Source organism: Dipodomys ordii, unplaced genomic scaffold (assembly GCF_000151885.1).
Source record: "Dipodomys ordii isolate 6190 unplaced genomic scaffold, Dord_2.0 Scaffold35, whole genome shotgun sequence".
Taxonomy (NCBI): domain Eukaryota; kingdom Metazoa; phylum Chordata; class Mammalia; order Rodentia; family Heteromyidae; genus Dipodomys; species Dipodomys ordii.
The window spans coordinates 10,532,282-10,556,888 of NW_012267251.1; the positions used below are offsets into that span (position 1 = coordinate 10,532,282).

The following is a 24,607-nucleotide window of genomic DNA, read 5'->3' on the forward strand; positions in this document are numbered from 1 at the left end:
CCAGCTGCCAGCCTTGTAATCCATCACAGGACTCTGAAACTCCCACTCACTGCCTTTCTCCCTGCAGTTAACGGAACCAAAGTGGGAAAGCAGATGGTGGAGAACTTTTCTCCCAATCAGACCAAGTTCTCGATGCAGAGGGCAGACCCTGTGTCCCGCTACCGCTTTACCCTCAGCGCCAGGACACAGGTGGGCTCTGGGGAAGCCGTCACAGAGGAGTCTCCAGCTCCTCCAAATGAAGGTAGGTCCGTGACAGTGGGGTGAAAGACCCCACCCAATTCAGATACCTAGAGAAACATACCGAGGGCTGGGCCTCAAGTCCCTGGTAAGAGACAAATGGCTGCTGGAAAACTCAGATGTCCTTAGATACAGTCAGACCTTAATTTGCTCAGCAATTTAACACCAACCATCTTTTCTTCCAGTAGAGAAATAAGGAAGAAAGCATGAGTTGGAAATAAATGTGCTAATGAACTCCAAAGAAACTGTTTGCTATTGAAGGAGGCAGGACTGTTAACTGAGAGAGCACAAGAGGACTCTTGTCTTCTGAGGGGCAAAGCTAAAAGGAGGTAGGGGAAAGGGTCTGATTGCCCAGATCAAGAGTAGAGAAGAGAATGTGGTTCCTCCTGGCAGCCTGACTTGGGTGTTTTCAGGCTGTGGAGAAAAGGGGAAACTTGTCATCAGCCCTTTGCCAAGCCAACCTCAAGGGACCTGGCATGTCCCCCACCAGAGCTGCACCTGCCTCAGGTCTCCACTAGAGGGCACTTCAGGCTCGCCGGCACGTGCTGGCTGGATTCTTCAAGTCTGAAGAAAACCTCAATGTTGACAGATGCCTGTGAAAAGACAGGGACCCTCCTGCCACTCTAAATGTATAGTGATCTATGCCACAGCCATTTCTGGAGTCCTCAGTGTGTTGAGACAGAGATTGCCAGGAACAAGAGTCACAAAAGTAGTAGGAAGTTCATGTGATCTAGGGACAACCACCAGAATATGTGGTTGTATGCTTAGCATGGGCAAAGGGAATGAAGGCCAGGCAGAGGAGGAGACTCCTTCAATGTGACATCACAGAAGGGTGACGCCAAGCTATGGGCTCCCAAGCAGGGCTCCTGAGCACCTCTCTATCCAGAGGGGCAACATTCCTCCCTCTGGGGCTGCTGCCACTGTGACCCCAGCCCAGGTTCCCTGTGCAGCTTCTTCAGCACTCCTGCATTTCTTTCTGCTCAGCCCCTAGGTAGACCCAAGAGGGTCTAGGCAAAAGCAGAGGGCTGGCCATTCTGCCTGTGTCCCTCAGCTCTTGTGAGAAGTGAGCCACACAACAAGCTCCCATTCCTGGTGTCCTATTCCAACCCCTGAGCACTCAGAAAGTTTATTAGCGCTGGGGGACTTTAGGTAAGTGACTGCTGGAGCCTGTTACCAGAGGCCGAGCCCTGTCTCAATAGCTCTGTGTGGAGATAGAAATACAGGGTGCCTCTTCCCCACCCAACCCAGACGCCAGACAAAGCCCCATTATCCAGCTCCAATGACAACTGCTCGGAGACTTCTGCAGCCCCAGGGCACAAGAGAACAGAGACTTTTTCTTCTTAACTTTGGAGTTTGTGGGAAATTCATGGATCCACACCCCAGGGTTCTCAGTGTGCACTTGGGTTCTTCATTTCATAAAGTACAAGTAGGGAAGACGGGAGCAGCAGAAACCAGGGGCTTCAGGGTTTCAGAGTTTGCTATTTGCAAGCTGTAGATGGGGGGGGCGCGGGGGAGACCACTGAACACACACACACACCCCACAGATGCCGTCTTATCTTCCTCAACACTAGAGTTTTTCCAGTGAAGACACCGGCACTATACTTTTGACCAGGCTAGGTGTTCTCCTGCCCCACCCACACCTTCCACCCTCAATTCCTGCATCTTAGAGGGTCACACAACGCAGCCAGAGCAGAACATACCCTTGAAAAAAGTGCCAGGGACCTAATATCCTGGAAAAATTGCCCTTACTGCCACCTCCTAGGTGAGGAAGCTTGAATAGGATTAGGAGAATGTGTTTACAGGTCTCCAAACCCCATGTGGGAGGTAGGACCCTGTCTAATTCTGGGTGGAGGGGGGCTGACTGTGACCCCCGAATACCAGTTAACATGCTCAGGGTGGCAGCCAGAGCTTAGCCACACAGTCAAGGTGAGCCCAGCTTCCTCCCCCTGCGTGTCCTGTGGTTTCACCTATGCTCTGTTTTCTCTTCCCTGTCTCATCCTCTCCCCTCCCTCTCTCTCTCTCTGGCCATCTTGGGTGCTGTGTCTGAAGCTACTCCAACCGCAGGTACTGTACCAGCAGCAGAGGTAATGGGCATAGCATGGGGCTAAGCAGGTGCCTCCCAGCCCAGCCTGGGTGGAGCAGGAGAAAAAGGCTCAGGCCAAATGCATGCTTCAGACTCACCCTTTCAGTGATGGGAAAGCCAGACTTTCAAGAAAGGTGTGCATGGTGCATGGACCCGAGAGGGGCAAGCATGCCCCCCTTCATTTAATGATTGCCCCCACTGCAAAGGAGGATGGCTTAGAAAGGGTGCTACACGTAGGCTCCCAGCCCCTCCTTGGAATTGCCGTTTTCTTTGATGCTGAGTGATTAATTCCCTTGTCTGGGCACAGAGATGGCCCTGGAAGGCATGCCGAAGCCGGGACAGCTGGCTCCTGGCACCTGGTCAGGCCACCATCCCTTGAAAGGGTGAGCATGCTGTGCATGCCGGCCCTGCATGCTGCATGGAGGCTTGACACCGAGTCCGCCAGCGACCATGGGCTCTAGTCAGTGAGAATAAATGAGCAAGTGAGTCCTTGAGTAGGGCCGGGGGCTCCGGGATCTGGAGTCTCAGTGCGCACCATGGGATGATGGTCCCCTCACCCCTCCAAGAAGAAGCTGCTCGGAGTCATTAGTGTTGAGAACGCCCTCCACTCTTGAGGCTTGGAGGTAGCGCTGTGGCAGGAGCCAGCAGCTGGGCAGGCAGCTGTGACATAGTCCTTAAGTCTGCATGCCATGGATTTGAGGGCCATCCAAGGGCTTTCCGCCACACAAGTCCTGTCCCTGAGTTAGGGACTCTAGGCAGGGGTGCCACGATCTCTCCTCTCTAAGTTGCCCCAGCTGGGAGCTGTGGATGAGGCCCTGCAGGGGCACAAAGCCTGTAGACAAGGGCTCCCCAGGGACCCTGCCAGGAAGCTCCAGGGAGCAGAGAGAACCGAGAGCCAGGCAGAGACGGAGGCTTGGCTTTGGAAGTAGGATACCACCTTGCCCGATCTGGTTTCCTCCCACCTCTGCTCCTTTATCTCCCCACCCCCTTTCTGGGTTGATTCTATTTCTGTTGCATACACCCTGCTTCTTTCAATCCGCCTCTGTTTTGCCAGCCGCCTCTGTGGGTGCTTCCCTCCCCCAGCCGTCTGCCCCATGGTCACTCATGAGGCCAGCCAGGCCAGCACCTCCCCCTAGGTCTGAAGCCCCTCGGCTAGGATGTGAGACACAGAGATGGTCTTAGGTCTGGGTACCAGGGAGAGAGCAATCCTTGCCACACTTCCTGGGTTGGTTCAAGTTTATAGATGAGTCTCTTTTGCAACCAAGACAGCAGGCAGCCTAAAGGGAGAGAGGCGGGGCCAGGCCGAGAAGAGTCAGGGCAAAGCTCATTGGTCAAGTTCATTGTCCCCTCCCCCATCCTGGCACCCTGGGCCCCAAGACAGGTGGGTCCGGCGGTAGGGGGGCTGCCTTGTGGAGTGGGCATCTGTGCCCATCTATGCTGCCCTCTCGTGAGTGGCAGTCACAAAGGGAATGAGAAATGTCATTCCAGACACCCCACGTCCTACTTCCATTTAGCAAGATCCAACCTCTCGTGGTATGTGCAAGGAGCTCGGGGGCTCTGCCCATCCATCAAGCATGCCTCCCAGGTTCTGGCTTCCATGTGACTCGGTGGCAAGGGGCAGGTTGCACTTTTTTTTTGTAAATGAGATATGCCAGTAATATCAGCTGTCCCCATTACATTCATAAGCACCTTCTGCACGGGCAGTGGGTGCCAAAGCTGGGATGCTCAGGTTCTACATTTCTGACGTGGGCCAGGCACCCAGCCCACCACTCTCCCTTCTCATCCTCCCAAACCTGGGCGCCTTTCCCCGCAACCCATCTCCTCCCATCTCTCTCCCCCACTGAAGACTGTATCCACAGTCTGTCAGGATCGCTGCCCATCTGCCCGACAATCTGTGGCTTGGCCATGGTGGTTCGCACGCCATGTGGGCGCTTTTGACCAAACATTACACCTTGGAATGTCTGGAAACTGCTCTCCTCATCTTCGATGTAGCTCAGATCTGCAAATGTTTGCTGCGTTTCTGATACGGGCTCAGCTCCGTGGCAGATTTGGGGGACAGAAAGTAAATGAGACATGTCATCTTCCCCAAACTAGTAGAAAAACCCTTGGCCCATGGAGTTGGTCCTGCCTCTGTTTTGTTTTTTCGGTGGGGGGGGGAGACCTTTGAATTTTCTAGACCCCCTGCTCCCCGCTCTTGGTTGCCTGGTCGTGGTTTCCCCTAAGCACTGACCAGGACTGTTTTCAAGCTCATTGTCCTGCTGTGGCTAGAAACAAAAAGCAGTCCGGGAACAAGTCTGCCTGGCGCATGCTTGCCTCCCCTATTAAGTCAGCCCCCTGTGGGGCTTCCTGCCCTCTGCCCTCTCCCCAGCTCAGCCCAGGATGGATGACTGGTTCTCCTTTGACCAGGCCACAGTGGATTTCTCCATGGAGAGCTTATCTCCTCCTACACCTGTCCCGCCTCTGGCAGCTTGCCTCCTGGCTACCATGCCTCCCCTCCAGCCCTTCCTCCCTGCTTCTGCCCTCTCTGAGGTAGCCCTGCCTAGCCCAGGGACAACAGACACAGATTATGAGTGGGACAGCAGGTGCTTGATTTGCCAGTGGTGACCTCAGCTGGCAGAGGTAGAAATCTGATGGTGAGCAGAGGAAGCCACTAGGATGGCAGCTTCTGCCTTCTCTCCCTCCCTGTGTCCTCTCACACCCTGCCACAGAGCAGGAGGGAAAGCAGCCAGGTTCCCAGCCCCAGAGAGAGTCGTTTCCTTCAGAGGGGGTGAGAGCACCCCCAAAGTCATTTCCCACTCATATCTCTGAGCAGTTGTGCACAGTGAGGAATCTGCTCTAACTTGCTCAGTCTGTCTAGGATACTTGATAGATTGTTCAGGAAGCATGCTGGCCCTGAGGAAGTATGTGGTGTGGACCTGTGTCTTCTTCTATAAGGAAAGGCCACGTGAGAGTCTGTGTGGGTTCGAGGGTGACCAGCTTGGATTTGGGGGCCTGGAGAATCAGTAACTAATGTATGTGAGGGAAGGGAAGCCAAAATCCCTGAATTTTACACGGGGACAAATTGAGTTACAAGAGGGTGCTTCTGACGGTGCCGTTTACATAGTCCAGGAAAAGAGGCCTTGTGAGCATTTCGTCTCCAGAACGTGTTAGCATGTGCTCAGTACTCATGAGGTACTAAGTGGGAGCTGGCCAGCCAGATGGACAAAATAGCCTCTCCAGGTCCCTTCCAGCCGCACCAGCCAGCAGGGAGCCCTGTGTGGACATAGCCATGGCCGTCAGGGAACCAGGGCTGGGACGACCGTGGCATGGAGGGTCTCTGGCTTTTCTGTTTGTGTGGTTTGCCTTGGTGGGTCAAACAGGCTCGTCTTTCCTGCTGTATGTGCAGCTGAGCTGACACTCCAGGCCCGAGACCACCTTGAGCTGAGCTGAATACAGCCCTGCGTAAGGAATGAGAAGGGGAGACTGTGCCCCCTCTTCCCATACCTTCCTCATGTCTGAGAACTGACTAGGGCAGGTGGAGGTGGTCTGGGAAATATAGTGTTAGTGGTTTTGGACTTGCCTGAGAATCTATGAGCTGTAAGGGGCATTGCCAGCTGCTCGGTTACACCTCTGATCTTAGAAAGTACAGATGCTGCAGGGACCCCAGAAATAGTTCTTCCTTCTCTATGGGGGCTTCATAATACTGAAGACCCAGGGGATAAAAGGGCTTGTGTTAGCCAGGCTCTGATTGAATAGGCTTAGACTTAGGATCGTTGATTCTCCCCTTGAGAATAGTTCTCCCCAGCTGTCTGTAGGGATGACAGGGGCTGGGGAACCTCTGGAGATCTGAGGGGAAGGGAGTTAATAACCTGCTTGTGTCTAGGGTCTCTACTGGTGCACCACTGGCATAACACTAGGAATCTAGTCATGATCAGGTCACAGGAGACAGCACAAAGAGGAGAGGCAGCTTTGCCTCTCTCTCATTTGAGCTGTCATGCTTACAGCCTCCTGCTCGGCTTTCATAAATACTGATGTGTAGATGAAGGACAGAGTGGCCCTTTGTTAGTGTTCCTCACACCCTCCTTTTTCATAGGAGGAGAGCTGTGAAAAGGTTGTCACACATCTAGACTGGGTTCCAGGGCTGGCTGATGTCAAAGAGCAGCCGTGGGTGGGAGGTGTGGGGTATGAGAGGCAGCCTGGGTCTGAGCCATGCTGTGGCCCAGAGGAGGATTTATGCAGAAAGGACACCCAGCATGGAGCACACCTGCAGCTGGAGTTCATGTCTCTCCTGTGGCTAGAGAGATGGTGTTGCCCTTTCCCAGGTTCTAATGTGATAAGAAGGACTTGGGAGGGGGTCTGAACCCCAAGAACAAGCAAGGAAGGAAAGAAAAGCAAAAGGAAGTGTGGATAGTAGTAATTGCAGGGAGAGTCACCACATGTGGCAAAGAAGGGAGAGAAGAAGAGAGGCAGACAGAAAGGAGACATAAGGAAAGGAAGCCAGGAGGCTGCAAGTAGTGGACAGGAAAGGCCAGCAGAAGACTGGGGTCTTACAAGATAGCTCAGAGTGGAGGCTGCTCTCTCCCTGTGGTTGGTCTGGGTGTCTGAACTATAGCAGGTATGACAAAACATGATTTAGGAGTGAAGATGTGGACAAGCCACTCTGTGCCACTGCTGGACAGGGCCCAGATGCCTGCCCACCTCTTGAGACCAGGGTTCCAAAGCTGGACCCAGCTGGTGCTCTTTAGGCCTGTCTAGGTGGCATTTCCCTGAGCCCCGTGCTGGCGCTGGGGTCTGGGTGATTCGGTGTGCGTCCCCCTCCTCCCTCATGCTCATCCTTGCCTGGGTGCATGCTGGGGGCTTCAAACCACACAGACCATGAGAAGAAAATGAAACGCGCCCTGGGCTTCATTCTCTTCCTGCCCCCATGGCTGTGTGTTCATTGGCTGTGATCCATCTGGGCCAGGCCATGATGCTTGGGGAAACTTCTGATTTCTGAGCTCCATCTCTTCATTGGGCTGCCTGCCGTGCACCGGGCTGCTTGCTGGGGGGGGCCACGTGTACAGGCCGGGTGCCCCCAAACCAACCAGACTCGGCTACTTTACATTTCCCTCTCAGCGCCTCCCACGTTACCCCCAACCACCATGGGTGCCACGGGCATTCTGGGCAGCACTGACGCTACTGCCCTTGCTGCCACCAGTGAAGCAACAACGGTCCCCATCATCCCAACTGTGGCACCCACCACCACCACCACCACCACCACCACCGTGGCCACAACTACAACCACTGCAGCCACCACCACCACCACCACGGAGAGCCCTCCCACCACTACCACGGGAACTAAGATTCAGGAATCCGGTACTGCGCGCCGCCCCTCCTCACCCACCTCCCCAATTATCTCAAGAGTCCAGCCCCCAGACTCCTCCAGCTGGGAGGCAGGCACTGGGATGGTGGTCCCCTGCCCCTCCCTTCCCTTTCCTAGCCAGACTCACACTTGACTGGACTCTTGGCCCATAGACTAAAGGCCTAGAGCCCTGACCCCTCACATCCTGCCTCAGTTTCCCTCAGCCTGACTCAGATCCCTGTACTCAACAGGTCAAACTCCCTGGATAGGAACTCCCGGGGTCCAGATGGCAAGGCTGCCACAATCATATGTTGAGCAGTCAACTCAGGGCTGGGTACACCAGGGAGGAAAAGGAAAGGATCTGATGCCCCAAAACTGGCCTGAGAGAGCTTCTAGCTCCAATGTGTCCGCACCCAGCCCTGCAGGATGGAGGCCCAGGAGTGGAAAGTGTCTGGCAAATGGGCAGTGGCCGCCACACCAAGCAGCAAGCAGTGTCTCAGGAAGCCCAGCCCCTTTCTTGGCTCCTTGCTCTCAAGAAACTCTTGGCATCTTTTCTTTTAGAAAGTCAGAGCTTTCGGGAATTAGTACTGCCAGAGTTGTTCTATCCAATGCCAGGACTAATCATTCCTGCATCTCACTGCTGGGCCTGGGAGCCCTGCTATTTAGACTTCTTAGTACTGAGTACCAAAGTTGCATTACCACACAGGGAAGGCTCTCAAGCTTTCTGAGTGCAAAGGTCAGATGCAAAAAGCAGCGGTTAGTAGGAAGCACCCAGAACTCTCCTTGGGCAGTGATAGACTGACCCATAGACTTGCCCCTTCACTGCCTCTGCTTCCTGAGCAAGTCCCTCCCCTTTCCCAGCCTCACTGCCTCCCACCTGCCCACTTCTCTCAGCTCTTAAAAGCAGGTAGTTTGCACCCATGAGTATGTTTAGGTATGTTCTATGGTACTGAGTGGGCTGTAAGAAGAGTCAGGTGATGCACAGCTGATGTGGTGCTCCTTAGAGCTTGGAAGCATGGATTTGCTTCAAAGGTTCAATATGTAGAATTTAAGCAGCATATAACTTTAGGGGAAAGTCTGCTGAGGATTCATTTATGAGACTCCTAGAGGCTGCCGGCGGTAATTTGGTGACTGATGTTCTGGCGGGGGAGGGGAGGGGAGGGTATTTCCTGCACCAAAGCCGAGCTTTGAGTCCTTATGGTGCGTTGAGTTCACAGCAGTGTGCCAAGAGTGAATCTTGCCTTCTGGAAAGATCAGCCTTGCTGTCAGGCAGCACTGGCTCCTATGACTCACACCCCAAGTTTCCACCATGTCTGAGATGCTCCAGAGGACCTGGCCATGGTCCTGATCTTAGTGGAGACATTCTCTCAAGCATCCCGGCTGCCTTCCATCCTGCCACCAGCTCTTTCTGTCTTATCTTGTCTTATACCCTAAGAAAAATGTTTCCCAAGTTTCCCTTTTCAGAATGAGCTCAACCTTTTTCTTTGACCTCAATGTCCTTTTTAGATGTCGGGGATAGTCCTCAACTCCCATACCTGAAGTTAGAGGACAAGACATGCTCCTGGTTTTATAGTTTCCCAGGCCTTCTCATTCCTCTTCTGTGAACTTTCCAGCTCTTTGGTAGTCATCATCTTGACCTTTCTTTGACCTTACCTTCCTTTGATGCTCACCTCCAAACCACTCAACCTTTTCTAAAAACACTCCAACCTTTATTCCCTTAAAGACAAAGCCAGATTGGGGTCAATATTATTTTGGAACCCCAAATTCCTGGATTATTGTAGAGTCTAGAGCTAAAGGGGATGAAAGTCAGATCTCCAAATTGTGGCTAATTAGAACTCATTCCCACTAGCAAGAGCCATGAACTTCCAAGGAGCAGGAGCTGAAAGCTGCCAGGGTGATTGAAATGAAACATCTGGCAGAGGAACGGAGACCCCCTCGGGCAGGCGCGGTGCTGCCATCAATGGAACCTCTTCCTTGGCCTCTCCCCTAACATGCATCCTGTTCACCTGGGGCAAGCAGCACTTGACAGGATTGTAGTAGAAAAGACACTTCTTTGAAGTGAAAATCAGGGAATCTTTTATCACTTCCGCAGCCCTGCAGACTCCATCATGTGTCAAACAGATAATGAATAAATGCATCACCAATTTACTCTATTCATTTATTTTTGACAAGTGAGTTGGTGACAGTGCCCCCCTTGCATGCTAATAAAATATACAGGAGTCACACTTGTAAAGTCTTTGAAATACAAGGCTTCATGCTAGTCCTCTACTATTAAATCTTTGCTGGAAAAAATGGGGTAATCAGACTGCTGGGACTTTGGAAAAAGTGATTACGTTTGAAGATTAGTGACATGCTCCTGTACACAGGCTGTTTTCAAAAAGCCCTGTGCCTTTGATACAGTTGCTCCCAGTGCATAGGAGTGGGTAATGATTGTCCTCTGTGTTGCAGGGAAACCCACCCTCAAAGGCTCTGTAGAGCTGAGAAGCCAACCAACAGGGTTCTTCTGATGTCAGGACCACTGAGGGTGGGGGCTGAGTGTCAAGGAGATTTCTTCTCTTGGTCCAGTCTAGCCCATGAGAGGGTGGAGGAAGGGTTTACACTGTCTGAACTTGGGATTCTTGGTCCCAACTCGCCCTGAGGCAATCTAAGGCTCTTGTCCAGGTCACCCCCATTCTCATGAACCAAGAGCAGCCCTCGGGGTCCTGAAACCAGGGTTCTGTGTCAGGACCACCATTCTCTAGAAGCCCCTGGGCTTCCCGTGTTTGGTCCTGTCTTTCTTACGTATCTCATAACTCTTGCTTGATTTTCCTGGAGATCAAAACCACATGCCAGGCAAGCATGCTGCCATCAAATGGCATCCCAAGCCCTCCATCTTCCTTGACTTGAAAGATAACCTCTTCGTCCTGTAGAATGCCAAAGGTGAAGGGGGAGAAGCCTGTCTGATCTCCCCCTCTGCTAGCATCCTGATTCTGATCAAGGAGGCTGGTGTCCTGTCCTCTAGCCTTGTGTTGTTCAGTCTGACAAAGGCTGTAAGAAGGAAGTCAACCCAAATTAGGGCCTCAAACGATATGGATCAGAGTCCATTCTCATTCCCAGCCCTTGCTGTGTGGACACAGACAGTTTCTACCTCTTGTTTGCATACCAGGCCTCTGCCCGTTTCTGGATGCCTACCTCTGGCCTGGCCACCCGGGCTGCAGCTTGGAGCTCTGTCAGGCCCTGTGCACAGGCATTTGTGACTCTGCCCTTTCTCAGCTGATGGTGTGAGTGTGCATGTGAGTGTGTGCACATGCGCGTGTCTCCCATGCCTCCTCCCTCCTCATCACTAACCCCTCTTCTAACCCATCCACCAGCCCCCGACGAACAGTCCATATGGAACGTCACGGTGCTCCCCAACAGTAAATGGGCCAACATCACCTGGAAGCACAATTTCGGGCCCGGAACTGACTTTGTGGTTGAGTACATCGACAGTAAGCATTGCTGCGTGGGTGGCGGCGGCTATGGCAGGCGTGGGTAGTGGTAGACGCCATTAAGGGGATCCTGTGAACTCCCTGAGGCTCAGTGAGGCCTTTTAGCCAGGCTTAATTAAAGCCTAATGAAATCAATGCATGTTTCGATAGCAGCTAGGTGGGAGTAACGGGATCTGGAAGGAGGGGGCTTCTGAAGCCATTAGTGCTGTGGAGGACCCGTGGAATGGGTTCTTTTGCCCATTTCCTGCCCAGGATGAGAGTTCTGAGTAACCCCAAAGGAAGCCAAGCCTCACCCCTGAATCGATCTCCTGATTCAACAGTCTGTGTGTTCTGAGGTCTGCAGTGGACAGGCCAAGCCAGTACACGGGTGAGCCATCAGAAGAGACAGAGACCACAGCCACTAGTCCCACATGGGTGGCTTGGGAGACTCCCTAGACTGCAGAGTGGGGTCAAGGCCTGTGCTGTGAGCAATGAAGCCAATAACCCAGCCAGAAAGGGCAAAAGCCAGTACTGAGTTCTCTGTGGCTCGAGGAAAATCCAGAATCCATATTCACGGTCTAGATGTGTTCAGCTTCCTGCCACACAGGCACATGCTTCTCCAATGTGTCACCTTGGTGAGATCAGGAGTAAGTGCCAAGGAGCTGGATTCTGCCTTGTCTCCAGTAACCCTGCGGAGGCTCACTGGCACTCTGCCTGTCCCTGTGAAAACCCCCCAAAGGAACTGAAGCAGCTGTCAGGCTGGAGGTCAGGGAAGCCGGACATGATAGGTTTAGTGCAAAGAGTGGTAAGGAAGAACTTTAAAAAGAGAACTCAGCTTCATCAGTAAAATGGGCGTGGTGTGAGTGGGCGCTGCATGATCGGTCAGGTGGGGCTGCCTGGTTTGCGCGGTGGACTGGACCCGCGGTCCCCTCCCCCCACCCTTTCTACCTTTGGCAGGTGACCAGGAATCTAGGTCCTGACTCCAGCTCCTGGTGCCTGGTTGTAGGCTGACCGAGGTTTCTGTTCCCCAGGCAACCATACGAAAAAAACTGTCCCTGTTAAGGCCCAGGCCCAGCCTATACAGCTGACAGACCTCTATCCCGGGATGACTTACACATTGCGGGTTTATTCCCGGGACAACGAGGGTATCAGCAGTACCGCCATCACCTTTATGACCAGTACAGGTGAGAGGGGACCTGGCCTGGCCATCCCCTGACAGCATGGAGCCTCTCATCTTCATCCCAGTTTCCTGCTTGTCTCTTTTCCCTGGAAAGAGGACTTCATCTCCCCATCCCCACCTTGCATGGTGTGTCTAAGGCCCCCCAGAAAGCTGGGGACCCAAGTGCATGCACAGCCCAGAGCAAACTGCAGTCCTGAGCCTGTGGGGCTGAGCTGGGATTGGAAGGGAACAAAGGATTGTATAATGAGGCCTGGGAACACTGGCTCCCCCACCGTGCCTGAAACAAAGGGGCTTGGAGCATGTGTCCCCCATCACAGTGAGGGGATCTGGGGGCGAGTCTCGTAGCCCGCCCCATGTGCTCAGGGGCTTGCTTCCTCCCTGCAAGAGTAGGAGATAGGGCCATCCCTGGGAGCTCTATCCAGAAACTTCCCCAGGAACCAAACCTGGGATCCCTGCACAAGTCACTGCATTGCCACCCTCGCTCATCTGTGAGACAGAATTCCAGTAAGTGACGCAACTTGTTTAGGGCTTTGGTGTTATTTTTTGTCTCAAGTGTTTCATGCCTAAAAGTAAGTAGGGAAAAAAATTGCTGGTTCTGAGTGGGGCCTTGACTAGAAGGAGAAGCTTCGCTGTGTATCAGATGAACAGGCTGACCAGGGCTCAGACCTGGCACACGGTTCAGAACTCTCTCTGCCGGAGGGGTGGCTGGGAGTCTAGAGACTGCACCAGTACTTGCTTATCTGAGGGTTTGTGTGTAGCTTTAAAATTGGACAGAGGGGCAATCAGGGGGCCTGTATGCTAAAGCCTGGAGCTACTAGAGAGGGGAGGGAAAGAGATTAAGAGAGAAAAGGATCAGGCCCAGCCTCTAGGGATGTTCTAATCAGATGCAGGTTATTAAACACACAGGGTAGGGAACAAACCACAATGATTTAGATGAATTTCTGAATGTTGATTTGAATATTCATGACCTCCCCATGCCTGGCCAGGCGAAGCTGAGGCTGAGGCTGGTACCCCGCATCTTGGGACTCACTGCCCATCTGTGCTACTGTCTTGCCTCCTAGCCCAGTCTCTCCCCCTCAGTCTTCCTTCCCACACTGTCACCTGTCCTGTGCAATTCTACGCTCTTGGGACTCAGCATACCGGGTGACCCTGCTTCACAGAGACTGAGCCGAGTGAGGCAGGATATCGGAGTGAGCATCTAGGCTATCCTGTCACAGGGCAGCCAGGCTGCTGGACAGTTAGGTGACCCAATAGAGCAGAGGGTTGGACTCTGCCCCAGTTGGGGGGGGGGGTGTCCCGTACTCTCGCTCACTGGCGCATGCATTTCTGAGGCCAGAAGCAAAGCTTGAGGATAGAGGCCCATTTTTGAGAATGCTGGGAACATATCAGAGTCAGCTTTTGGGTGTGGCTGAGTGGGAAAAAATAAAAACAGAGAGAACAACCGCTCCCATGAGGATATCCTCATCTTCAAGGAGCCAAGGTCACAGTACGGAGAAAGCTCACAGTGCTGTTGTGTGCTCCTGAACAGTGACCTAAGTACTCGTTGCTCTTCTATCCTGGGCCTGGAGAGAGTCCATGTGTCCTGCTTTCAGAGCAGTTGAGACAAGCTAGAGCAGGCAGGCTCGTGGTCCTGTCCCCGAGTTCAGATTGTTCACGTCCTTCCCAGGCTCATTGGAAATTAGTGTACAAAATACACAGGGAGAGAAAACATTTTCACCTTCTGAAGCTGTGTGTCCAGGTCCTTCAGGAACACAGTTTTCTGTGGGTGGACTCTAGAGTCAAGTTCACACAACTCCAGGTCCCTGTGTTTCACCAAAGCAAGAATTTGTGAACATCTCTGGGCCCCTACCACATGTGGTCCAAGCAACCACAGGCCAAGACTTTTCTCTGCTGACCAGATGCTGCTGTGGTTTGGGAAGGAAATGGAAGGGACCGCGCGGGGGAATGCTAACGGGTTCTCTGGCCTTCACCAGAACATCCTGTTGGGAAGCTAATAACCTCCTTGAAGCTTTTGAAGCCAAAGAGACCTGAAGGGCTATAAACACCTAATGTTGGACTCTTAGAGGCCCATCTGGGCCTCCCTACTGAGATAGGATATATGGACAGAGTGAGGTAGCGTCTAGTGGATGCTAACAGCTGACCAGAAGTCAGGCTGCTGCTCAGACCTCAGGGAAGCAGGGAGGGACTGTGGGACAGACAGACAGGTATGGAGGGAGAAGCAACATGGTGCTTAAGAGCAGATGAGCCACGTTGTATGTGAAACAAGGACACCCCTCTTACACTTCTAGAATACATTGGACAACTGGCCTGTCTTCTCTGGTCAAGCCAGATTCCTCCCAGTTAGATGTAGAAGTCGGTGGTATTGCCTGCCTGCCAGGTGAATTTCCCCAGGGGTCACAGTGTGTGGGGTGGATGGTTGTATACCGAGGCTTTCCTGTGCTTGCCAGGCCAGGGGAGAGGACCATGTTCTGGCATCCATCCCCAGCCGCTCATGGTGGTGAATGGAAATTCTGCCAGTCTGATACTGTTGGGCTCATTAGGAACCTCAGAGCCAGATTAGCAGATCGATTGAGTGTGGCACTGGCAGGGAAATAAAATTACTCTGGAGCCCAGCTGCAGCACCTTCCTCTCAGACTCCAAGATCGTTCTGACTTCAATTTCATTAAAAACTGTATCCCTTGGATGGGGTATAGTGGAGCCCATTTTACCAAGATCCTACTTTTTTGTGCCAGCACTCGGACTTGAACTCAGGGCCTGGTCACTGTCTCTTAGGTTTTGTTGCTGTTGTTCAAGGTTAGCACTCTACCACTTGAGTCACAGCTCCAGCTCTACTTCTGGTTTTGTTCTGATTTCTCTTCTGGTTAATTGGAGAGAAGAGTCTCACAGACTTTTCCTGCTCTGGCTGGCTTCGAGCTGGGAACCTCAGATCTCAGCGAAGATTACAGGTATAAGCCACCAGCACCCGTCCCACTTGCTTCAGAACAGTCTTTTGTGCCTAGACTTCACAGAAGGCTTTTGGCCTTTCCAGTCACAACTGAAAGGCCACCCGGACTCCACTCTGGCACTGGCAGGACCAGAATGCTACATTTGATTTTTAAATTGCCCATGTGGCCACTCTTCCTGGGGTCACGACCTTCTTTCCCAAGAGTGAAGCTAGATCATGGAGGAGCCGCTGGGGTATTAGAGCAGACACCAGCAAGATGAGGCCCAAGTGAATCACTACAGAAATGCAGACCAGTGTTGGTGCAAAAGATAGGCACCACCTTGTACTCACAAGTGAAGGATCCAGTGTCCAGGCATGATGGGTGACAAGCTTGGATCTGTGGGACCAACACCTGCCATGGAGAGGGGGCCTAGAATGGGGTTCCAGGCTGACCATGTTCCACTGGAATGAAAGTGATCGCTTAAGAGGAGTCACTGACTCCTCGTCACATGGCCAGTTTGATGCTAAGTTCACAGGAGCTCAAAAAGACCTGTTCTCCAGACTACTGGGATTGGAAACCAGGACCCAGGAAAAAGATTTTAAGTATTAATACGTATTTAAGGGTCCAGGGATGGTGTGAGTTGGAGCAGCTAGAGGTGTTATACGAGAGTAGCAGTAACACCAGGTCTCACTGTGCCCATGGGTACCGATAGGCCTGACCTGAGAGTCCGTCCAGAGCAGAGCATGCCTGAATGTGAGCCCTGTGGAGGGGGCCATGGCAGCCCCGGTGGGTGGGAAGAGTGGGAGCCCCGGCAGAGGCAGGGTGCTGGACCCACAGCCCTGGGGTCATAGAAATGAAGAATAGGGTTACCAGCTGGAAGTCAGGCCCCAGTGTCCAGCGCAGAAGTAGGGGAGGGACAGGTGGCTGGCGATGGCAGCTGAAACATTGTCCCTGGAGGTGAGGAACGGGCTCAGGGGACCCATAGGCACATGGGCGAGGAGGAGGAAGGAGCTCGCAGGAGCGCCGCAGGGCATGACAGCTGAGACGTCTGGCTGGCATTGAGCCTCACTTAACGCTGAGGAGGAGAGCCCTCCCTGGCGCAGAGCCGGGTGGCTGCAGAGGTTGTGAGGGCTGGGGGGCTCTGAGGCATTGGTGGAGTGGAGAAGCGACACAGAGCAGGGCAGCCGCCCAGGGGGACAGTGAGGGAGGAGTAGAAAGCTTGCTGGACCCTAAGCTGTGACATCCAGTGACCAAGTGACACTGTGATTGGCCTGACTACAGTTTTTGCCAGGGACTCACGGCAAAAACCAAGCTGAGTGCCAGGATGACACAAAAGTTTGGAAGGGGGAGGGAGCAGTTAGGTAGCGGCAGCCCCTGGAGCCAGAGGAGGGAGGGGCTAAGCAGAGGGAAGGAAGTGCAGGGCTCATCCTCCACACAAATGTGGGATGCCCACCATTCCAGGTCCACCCTGCCCGGCTGTGCTCCCGGCCCCAGGGAATGGGACAAACCCAACAGCAGCTTGCCTCTGGGCCCAGGGAGATGGGATGCCGAGGAGCTCAGACAAGCCAGACGGCCTGCAGTCACACCCCCCACCCCACCACTTCTGGGCTCTGTGACCTTGAGCAAGTCTCTTGACTTCTCAGTGCTTCCATTTCCTCATCTGCCAAATAAGGATTGAAAATCAAAGCCTGCCTCATGAGGTTGTGGCGAGAACTGAACTCCTGTCTGAGAAAATAATTAAGAGTGGCCACGGAACTGTGTGTAAGGGGAAATGAGTACTGGTGGTCATGCAGCAAATGGTTATATGTGCTGAGTGCTGAGAAAAAGACAAACCAGGACTCTTGGTTAGAGCGTGGCTGGTTGGGCAGGGCGGGTGGAGGCTGGTTGCTTAAGCTTGTATGTTTAGGAAGGCCGCTAAAGAGCCTGGCAGCTCTGGACGGGGAGTGTAGCTTTCTTACAACAGCAGTGCTGCTTTGGAGGGTTGAAATGAGGTGGTGTTTTGATCCTGTGGGGGAATTTGAAGACCATGTCTGATGAGGTGCGGGGGCAGGCATGGAAACCTATGTAGATGGGAGAAATCCCGGCCATGTGTCCATGGACTCGTCCACTGCTGTGTGCGTGAGGCTCCTCTGGGCAGTCCGAGTGCCAGGAGCTCAGAAGCACTTTCTCATCAATCCTAGCCCTCCCAAGCCTGAACCCCAGTCATGGGCCATCTTGGAATCATCAAAGGCTCCTGCCCTTGGACCTTCTGCATGCCCTTCAAGCCACAAAGGGTCTTGGAGAGGGGTCCCTGCATGGATAGAGAAGTTGATTGTCACAGGGCAAGGAGACAGCAAACGGCTTGTCATGCTCACCAGCGGCGTCTCCCTGTGTGAATCGTCCATAAGTGACTGGCCCGAGCAGGAGGCCTACCATCACTGGCTTATCTGGGGTCCTCAGGCCTGGGTGGTGGTTGTCAGGAATCTGGGGAGACATGCAGAGGCTCAGGGTTCCCTGGACCTTCACCTGGTCCAGGGCCCTCTGCCAAAAGCTGGTTGGCTTCAGGGCCGTGCTGTGGGGCAAGGATGCTGCTTTGCGACCACGCGGGACATTCTGGTGGCAGGTTGTGCAGTGTGGCCGCAGCCTGGCTCTCTGAGCTCATTCACCCAAAATTGTGCTTCTGTGGGCCTCCCTGGCCTCTGCCAGCCCTGCTAGGCTGTGGCCAGCACTCACGTTTGCAAGAATGCCATGCTCACCCCAGGATGCCACCTGCTGCTGCTTCTCTGCTTCCATGCACCCTGCACCCCTGTCCTTGGCCTCTTTTCTGACCTTTTACCTGCGCTCTGTCCCTGTTTTCTTTATGTCCCTCGAGCAAGTTGGGTAAGAAAAGCATGCACAGGAAGTAACTGCACCCCTCACACATCCCTCCCTCCCTCCCCATGCAATCACTCACCCGTGTGCTTCCCACCCTCCCTGCCAGCTTACACCAACAACCACACCGACATTGCCACCCAGGGCTGGTTCATCGGACTCATGTGTGCCATCGCCCTCCTGGTGCTGATCCTACTCATCGTCTGCTTCATCAAGAGGAGCCGAGGTGGCAAATACCCAGGTGAGATGGAAGAACAGGTCAGGAGCAAGCCTTCCTGTGAGTCCCCACATCCCAGCCAGGTCTGGGGTACTGTCCTCTGCTTCTCCATGTTGGAACTCTGGTCCTGGGGCTGCTCTCTGCCTCTTAGAGCTGATAGCAGGTGCTTGAGTTAATTGCATTCTCCCAGGGTGGGGCACAGGCTGTCCAGAGAGTTCCAGAAGAGGAGCCTGGGCAGGATGAAGGCTAAACCTATACCAGGCTGAGCAGCTCCTCAGGTGGGCGAGGAGGAGCTGAGGGGTAGCCTGCTGTGGTAGGACCCCATGGCGCTCTTAAGTGGCCCTACATGGTCCTAAAGTAGTATCACAGAGTCATTTCCAACAGCATCTCTGCACTTGGGACTATGATCTGGGGGTCAGCTAGGGAAAAGTTGGTGGGCTCCTATCATACAATAAAATAAAAAGAAAAGGGATCTGGGGAAAGTGAGTTGTTAGAGTGGCTGCCTGGCAAGCAGGAGGCCCTGAGTTCAATCCCCAGTACTGGAAAAAAAAATCCTCCAGGCCAGACAAACCAAGGTCAAGGTAAGGGACCTCTGGCTTTCTTGTTCCTGAAAATATTGATTTTAGCCATCTGCCTGTAATGCAGGGGTAGGGTGTCAGGAGACACAGTAATGGATGGCGAAAATGAGAACAAAAGTCCTGCTGGGCTACAGAATGAACTCACTCCTTACCAGACACCTGCCACTCCTCAGATGCTCCCTCCTCCCCCTCTGTACGAACAGGTCCTCCCCCGCCCCAACCCCTAAAACAATACAAAGGAAATGGGGAGAGAAGATGTTTACTTCCCTCCTCTGTCAGATATCCACAGACCCAAGGATCCTGAAGCCACGCCTCTGCTTATGTGAGGGAGGTGGGGAATTACCTCTCCTTAATGGCTCTCTGCTGTGTTTGTTGCCTCTGGTTTGTTTTCTGTAAGAGTACTGGAGAGGCCTGGCCTTCCTGTGATGTCCAGACTCAGGCAAACGCACTGAGTCTTTTTCTCTTCCCAAGTAGAGCTAGACACCTGGGGAATGTGTCAGATAAACTCTGAGCCTGTCTTGGCCCCTTCAGACAGTGCACAGATAGTGATCACACCTAGTTCTCTTTCTTCAACTTCAGAATAAGACCCTGGCCTGGTACATCAGAAAGAGGAATGAGCAGGAGCCTGAATTCATCCTCACTCTCATCTTCCTGCAGATGCTGATTAGCTCTGGGACCCATTACATCAGGGCCTCAGTTATCCACCTAAATTGGGGGTGATTATTTAGCTCTGTGAGAGGTGTTAGGGGTGCTGGGGGAGACTTAACTGCATGGCATTGCTCTACTCAAAGGGAAGAGCTATAGTCAGCAGCACAGGCCTTGGTTGGCTGTGTATATGTGTTTGGAAGAGGGAGCAGGCTGACAAGTGGCATCTAAACAGAACACTGCTGTCTCACAGATGGAGGAAGTGTCCGTCATCCCAGGCCACTGCTACGGACCTGTGCAGAAACACCAGTCCTTCACCCTTGAGGAGGGAGCTAGCATTAGGGACATAGGAAGTGTACACAAATCATAATACTGAGCAAAATAAGAAAGAAATAGGGCTGGGAAGGTGGCTCAGTGGTAGAGCGCTTGCCTTGCGTGCCTGAGGCCCTGGGTTCGATTCCTCAGCACCACATAAGCAAAAAGAAAAAAGCCGGAAGTGGCGCTGTGGCTCAAGTGGTAGCATGCTAGCCTTGAGCTGAAGAGCTGAGGGACATCGCCCAGGCCCAGAGTTCAGGCCCCACGACCAGACCCCCCAAAAAAGAAAAAGAAAGAAAGAAAGAAGAGGAAGGAAGGAAGGATGGATTTACCCTTGGCAAAAGTCAGGATCCTAACTCTTTGGTGTTTGGGGAAAGCTCCATGGAGAGGTGGAGGGAATTTGACTCGTTAAGTGAGATGCAAAAGCTCTTGGGGTGGACTGGGAAGCTGGCTCGGTGCCTTGCATGCCTGAGGCCCTGGGTTCGATTCCTCAGCACCACATTAAGCAGAAAAGGCTGGAAGTGGCACTGTGGCTCAAGTGGTAAGATGCTAGCTTTGAGCTGAAGAGCTGAGGGACAGTGCCCAGGCCCAGAGTTCAAGCCCCATAACCGACAAAAACAAAAACAAAAACCACCGGGTGAAGAGGAGACAGACTCAATGTGGTGAAGGGGGCTTTCCTAAAAGAGGGGGTGTCATGGACCCAGGGTGCTGTCTTTTGGCTCTCCACTCAGCACAGTCCTGGAGAGCAGGCCGCGCTTCTTAATCATTACTTCTGTCTCTGCTTCCCTCACTGACAAAGTGCGAGAGAAGAAGGATGTTCCCCTGGGCCCCGAAGACCCCAAAGAAGAGGATGGGTCCTTTGACTACAGGTGTGTAACCGCCTTCCTCCCCTATCTGGTAGCTGTCCCTAACTCCCTGGGGAGACCTTCAGCCCCCTGGCTGAAGTCCTTGCATCCATATCCTCCTTGCTCTCTGGCTTGTGGCCTCTGTGTCTGGTGGCAGCACCTGGCAGAGGGGACAGCTCAAAGAGGCTGCGTGTCCTGAGCATGCCAGGCTGCCCCGACACACACCTGCCCTCATTCATTCACCTGCAGACCCCAATGCTCTTGTTTGTGTCTTTCCACTTCTGTATTTTGTGAGCAAACCCTGAGTCCTTCTCTGCCTGTACTTCTTCGCCCTTAACTTGGGTTAACAACAGAGGGAAGCTGTATTGTCTTAAAGCCTTGGTCTTCGTAAAGCCTTGGCCCCTTCCTCAGGAATCAGGAGATAAGCATCAGTAACCAGGCATCCCGGCTCCCAGATGGGAGGGCAGGTGGTTAGACTAGGCTACCCTTTTGCTCAAGCTTCTGTGATGGAGTTTGTTCTAGACTGAGGTCCCCCTGCCCCCTCACACTAAAGACTTCCCCGCTGGGCCATCTCTGTCCGGTGATTGCATTTCGCTGAGATGCCTGGCACCGGGGTGGGAATTCCCACAATCACCTCACACCATCCTTGCAGCACACAGGGGGGAGAAAGAGAGAGCCCGGGAAAAGATGGACAGCCGGTATTGAAAGCCCCCTAGTTCATAGAACCCCACTTGTGCCCAGACGCAGTGCAACCCTGGAGACGCCACTGATCCCCCCAGAGCACAGAGTGAGGTGCATGAATGGCTGCACAGAGGGAGTGGGCTGATGGCTTTCCACGTAGGCCCGCTCAGCGCTGGCTTCTGCTCCAGGCCCTCCCCTGACATCTGACAGTCTGACGCTGGAGTGGCGACTCAGCCACTTGTTTCCCTACACCCAGCAGGCTGGGAGCAGGGGAAGGCATCGTGGGTCTGTTCAGAATACCTGGCACCACTGTGGTCCCACCTGCTGGACCCCAGACCCCACCCTCACCCCCCACCGCTGGCCCACAGCTGCCTCCAGCCCAGGAGCTCATATCACTGTGAAGTGCAGCCAGGAACACCTGGTTCCCTTCACCAAACCTAAAGGGCAGCACTTCCCAGCCAGGAGGAGAGACGCTGCCTGCGCAGATGCCAGCTCAGAGAGCAGCCCTTTGTGTCCTGGGGAGCACAACGAACATCCAAAGTGGGCATCTGTGCCCCAGGGCTGATGCCACCTTACTCAGCAGCCTCCAAATTCTCCCTGCCCAGGAGGGGCTGAAGATGGGGGGGGCCTGCCAGAATCCTGCAGTGCCTTTCCACGTTGGTTTCTCAGTGCGTCTCCATACTCCCTTCCCTCCCACCACCCCACTTCTTTTATTTGCTAGGTACCTATTTGCCGATAAACCAGGTATCTGCTAAACCACGTTGTCTACAGAAGCAATGTAGAGGCAGGGAGAGGTCTGTCTCCGTACATCCTGGCTCTTTGGGAGATCAGAGCCTTCCCCGAGAGTCACAGGTCACGGATGGTCCACCTTGATGGATATAACCTGTGGCCAGGTCACAGGTGGTAACACACAGGCCTGGAGCTCCCCAGCCTGACTGTTGCCATCCCACACAGTAGCCCTGCCTCATGAAAAGAACCCCAGCCCAGCTACAAGTCCACACCAGAGCCCCACCTCACCTTGGGGAAAGTGTGTGTCCTCTCTGGGCCCGTTTCCCTTTTGCAGAAGGGAGGGTGAGGACAGGTGATCCCCCAGGTCCCATCCTCTCTGAGCTGTGCATGATGTGTTTAATGAAAGCCACTGCCCCGGCTGGGCTGGGCTGGGCTGGTCCAGACCCTGATTCTCTGTCTCTCTCTCTCTGAGCAGCGATGAGGACAACAAGCCCCTGCAGGGCAGCCAGACTTCCCTGGACGGCACCATCAAGCAGCAGGAGAGTGACGACAGTCTGGTGGACTACGGCGAAGGGGGCGAGGGGCAGTTCAATGAGGACGGCTCCTTCATCGGCCAGTACACTGTCAAAAAGGACAAGGAGGAAACAGAAGGCAACGAGAGCTCAGAGGCCACATCGCCCGTCAACGCCATCTACTCTCTGGCCTAACGGAGCCCCACAGGGCACAGCCACTGCTTTCCAAGCGGGGGAGGGGAAAGGGGGAGATGACGCCACCTTCAGGGACCAGGGTATCATAGGAGAGTCTCTGAAGCTGCTAAGACCAGTGACCATCCCTGCCATCCACAAACCTCCTTCCAGATGCCCCCCACACACACACACCCCTGGGTGCCACCAGTACGGGAGAGCTGGAGATAGGACTGAGCTCGCTGGAGGCAGCCTGGTCTCTCGGCCCTGTCCCGCAGCCACCCTGGGCTTTCCCCACCCTTCCCACTTTCGGCCTCGTCACCCACTTCTGTTGGCTACATTTTTATTTTTGCTTTGTGCCTCTTCCCCTCCGGACCCACCGTCTCCATTTAACTTTTTTTTTTCCTTTTGAAGAAGAGTCCCTGAAACAGAAGGAACAGAGTGATTCTCCCCCACCCCCAGAAGCCAGAAACAATAAAAGGATGGATCCGTAACCGAACATACAGAAAAGCTGTAGTATTCAAGCTGCCGCTGGGCCAACTTGTTTCCGAAGGATGCCTTTCTCGCCACATGCCTCCTCCCCGCAGCTCCCAACCCATCTGCCTTGGCCTTGTCAGCACTGAGCCGGGCTTGGCTCCTTTCTGGAAAAATGACAGTATTTTTTTTGGCAGGGAGAGGGCAGCCGGGCCTGCTTGCCGCTCTAGTTTGGTTGGTTTTGTGCCTCGTTCTTACCCTGCCCCCTGCCTTGGAGGAGTCTGAAGGAGAAGATGGAGGAGCAGGTGCTGGAACTGCCGTGACTGGGCCTCAGGCAGAAGCAAGTCTGGGTCTGGTCCCACCTCTGCAGAGAACAGGGGTGAGTTTGGCCTGCCTTCCTTCCTTCCCATCAGCGAGACCCAAGGAGGAGATGCGAGGACCACACTCACTACGTCGGACATCCGGGCACAATGTCCCTGCTTGAGGTCTGTGTGCAGCCCTCAGAGGTAGAATCCTGGGCCGCAGAGACTTTGCCAGTGTGTGTCAGTGTAAAAGTACTGCTCCCCTCCACTCTCCAGCAGATGTCCTCTCCTCTGTCCATCCTGTTTGACATGTGTGGATGGGGACCTCGCGTCCCGAGATTGACCTGTCTGTCCTTCCATTAGGGAGTAATACACATCAGGGGACCCGTACTAAGTGCTGTGATGCCCCTGCCCCGAGAAGACTCAGTGCTCCTATGCCTTATGCAGTCTGATCTGTCCCTGGACTTGCCCACCCCACCCCCTCCCTGCACGCCTTGAGACCTCCAATGACATCTGTCTCCAGATTGGGGGAGCCTATGCAAGTACCCCCATAAGACCAGAAGCAGACGCTCCATGCGCTCCTGTCACCCAAAAGGAGAAACTTGCAGACACGCAGTTCTCAGCCCGGAGGTGCTGCTTTCATCCTTCCCCCACCTAACCCACTTTAAACCAAAGGTACCCGGCCTCAGTGACGCAAGGAGAGGGGGGACCTCAGCCTGGGCTCAACTGACGCTGCACCTGCAGCTCCGGGCAAGTTGTCAGAAGATGAGGCTGACTGCCAAGAATGGATCACCCGCCACCTGCACAGCCCCCAATTCAAGCCTCCAGCTGCTGACCAGAGGCCTAGGCAGGACCAGGGTTGTGTCCTTCAGAGACTTTATTCAAACATCATTTGCCACACTTTAAGCCGCAGATGTATTAGCAGTGCTTACATCACTTAATAATCATTCAGTTGGAGGTCAAGCTCAACCACACTCTCTATCTGCAGGTAAGAAACCATAGCCCAAAGCTGAGCCAGTAATGTTGCTTGAACCTGGCCCAGGCCTTGGCCGAAGTCTGCTGCCTAAGGGGTGGCTCTCATTGTGAAGGGAGACAGGG

At 53.8% G+C, this 24,607-nt stretch overlaps 1 protein-coding gene across 2 annotated transcripts in view; it reads left to right on the forward strand.

Annotated features, from left to right (window-relative positions):
- Nfasc (neurofascin) overlaps nt 1-22,820 on the forward strand; it is an 80,072-nt gene extending 57,252 nt beyond the window's left edge. Inside the window, exons 22-29 of one of the 2 annotated variants that reach the window (XM_013017331.1) lie at nt 68-241; nt 2,287-2,301; nt 7,415-7,654; nt 10,991-11,107; nt 12,118-12,270; nt 18,150-18,281; nt 20,595-20,664; nt 22,526-22,820. In XM_013017331.1, coding sequence (XP_012872785.1) covers nt 68-241; nt 2,287-2,301; nt 7,415-7,654; nt 10,991-11,107; nt 12,118-12,270; nt 18,150-18,281; nt 20,595-20,664; nt 22,526-22,757 — 1,133 coding nt within the window. In that variant the 3' untranslated portion in view covers nt 22,758-22,820. The remainder of the gene's footprint in view (nt 1-67; nt 242-2,286; nt 2,302-7,414; nt 7,655-10,990; nt 11,108-12,117; nt 12,271-18,149; nt 18,282-20,594; nt 20,665-22,525) is intronic. The other variant, XM_013017332.1, reaches the window with a different exon arrangement.
- Nucleotides 22,821-24,607: the final 1,787 nt, after the last annotated feature.